Source organism: Branchiostoma belcheri, unplaced genomic scaffold, assembly GCF_001625305.1.
Source record: "Branchiostoma belcheri isolate BF01 breed outbred unplaced genomic scaffold, Haploidv18h27 scaffold240, whole genome shotgun sequence".
Lineage (NCBI taxonomy): Eukaryota > Metazoa > Chordata > Leptocardii > Amphioxiformes > Branchiostomatidae > Branchiostoma > Branchiostoma belcheri.
The window spans coordinates 65,837-67,848 of record NW_017803844.1 but is presented as its reverse complement, the minus strand read 5'-3'; the positions used below and the strand labels follow the sequence as shown (position 1 = coordinate 67,848).

The 2,012-nt window shown below is 41.8% G+C and overlaps 1 protein-coding gene across 1 annotated transcript in view; it reads right to left on the bottom strand.

The window, feature by feature from the left end:
* Positions 1 to 734, bottom strand: part of LOC109471222 — a 2,786-nt gene extending 2,052 nt beyond the window's left edge. Inside the window, exons 1-3 of the mRNA XM_019770506.1 lie at positions 701 to 734; positions 238 to 453; positions 5 to 16 (exon numbers count right to left, since the gene is read on the bottom strand). Coding sequence (XP_019626065.1) covers positions 5 to 16; positions 238 to 453; positions 701 to 708 — 236 coding nt within the window. The 5' untranslated portion in view covers positions 709 to 734. The remainder of the gene's footprint in view (positions 1 to 4; positions 17 to 237; positions 454 to 700) is intronic.
* Between the last annotated feature and the right edge of the window lie 1,278 nt (positions 735 to 2,012).

The window sequence follows — 2,012 nt, the reverse complement described above, 5'->3', positions numbered from 1 at the left end:
GTGCCAGGTAAGTCTCCTACAGGAAGTTGGGGGGGGGGGGAGCGTAGTGTGATTAGGGAACATTGTTTCATGTTGGCATGTTTTTAACAAAGATGACCTATGTATATAATATACATGTATATTATACAGAAGTATAGCCTTATTTGTAATTTTTTTTTTCTTTCTTGATAATGTAAATTTACAATTTTATAATTTTTTCTGTGTGCTTGTCTGTTCCGAATAGCTGACATAACCTACCCTGCGGCCTCAAGCTGCCTTACATGTGCTTCTATTGTTCCTGATAGGCACTGGACTGATGCAGCTGGCAGCAGCTTGACAGTGAGGCAGTTGTCACCGTCCTTTGCAGTGAAGGGCAGCAGTTCACTAACCACTCCATGTGGGCTGAGGAGTTCGCCTGCAATCCTTCTCGACTCCTTTTCAGACTCAACAGAGATGCCATATTGAACCAGCCATCTGGAATAGGGTAGGAAGATATTGCACTTAAAAAATGAAAAGAAACAAATATTCTTCATCAATGTTCCATTTAATTTTTATGATACAATTAAAACATGTTTTTATAGCTTCCAAAAAAGCATTCACTGCCATATACCATGTACTAAGGTTTACTTGTATCTTTAGTTCATTGTGATCCAGCCTTACTATTGTCTGAATACAGTTAATGTTACAGACAACTGTTACAAGTACATAGCTGAAAGCTGACCTTTTCATTTCTCTTGTCTGGTGCCAGGTTATGCTCAGGTCTGTTTTTGCTGACAGGAGACTGGCTGCTGGAATCCTGATCTTGTCCAGCTTGACAGCTTTTAATGCAGCCTGTAAGTCTTCACGAGGTAGGCGTTGCAACTCCTTAGTAAGCTGAAGCGCAGTGTCTCCTCTACTGGTTATCTTCCTGGCTGTCTCTACTTCTTTCACCCTTCTCCTTACTGTTGTAGGGGTCACATCTGTTGTCGCTTTCCTAGCCTTCGTCAACTTGCGAAGGATTATTGGCTGCGTATTGAATAATACATGTATATTTTAGTTGCTGGTATTGTGATATCCTGCAATAAACAAGTGTATATATATTTATATCATACCCGGACCGCTATAATCTTTGATAACTGCATTCCGGAACTTTACGGCCCAGCCCGGAATACTGTACTGTGTATGATGCAGTCTTAATTGCTGATACTGTGGAATACTGTACTGTGTATGATGCAGTTTTAATTGCTGATACTGCGGAATACTGTACTGTGTATGATGCAGTCTTAATTGCTGATACTGTGGTATACTGTACTGTGTATGATGCAGTTTTAATTGCTGATACTGTGGTACACTGTACTGTGTATGATGCAGTTTTAATTGCTGATACTGTGGAATACTGTACTGTGTATGATGCAGTTTTAATTGCTGATACTGTGGAATACTGTACTGTGTATGATGCAGTTTTAATTGCTGATACTGTGGTATACTGTACTGTGTATGATGCACTTTTAAATGCTGATACTGTGGAATACTGTACTGTGTATGATGCAGTTTTAATTGCTGATACTGTTGTATACTGTACTGTGTATGATGCAGTTTTCAATTGCTGATACTTTGGTATACTTAAGCCTAGGAACATTTCTTGAAATTTTCTATACTATTTTTATAGTATGTTTCATGTCATACCAGACTATAGCTAACATAAGGTTATTGATATCTCCTGTTGTTGATGAGACTGAGAGCACTAACCTGTCCCCCTGTTTTGCAGGATACTGTTTGGCCATCACAGGAGGCAGCTAATTGTCTCCTTATGAGAGGCAACAGAAGCTCATTCTCCCACGCTTGTATGGCCGGCCCTGCACTTGTCAAGGTACGTATGACTTGTTGCACAGCAGGGGGGAGGACGGGAGCTGGGCAGGGGAGAGTGGAAGCTGGGCAGGGGAGAGTGGAAGCTGGACAGGGGAGGATGGAAGCTGGACAGGGGAGGATGGAAGCTGGAGTGGGGAGAATGGAAGCTGGAGATGGGAGAGTGGAAGCTGGAGATGGGAGAGTGG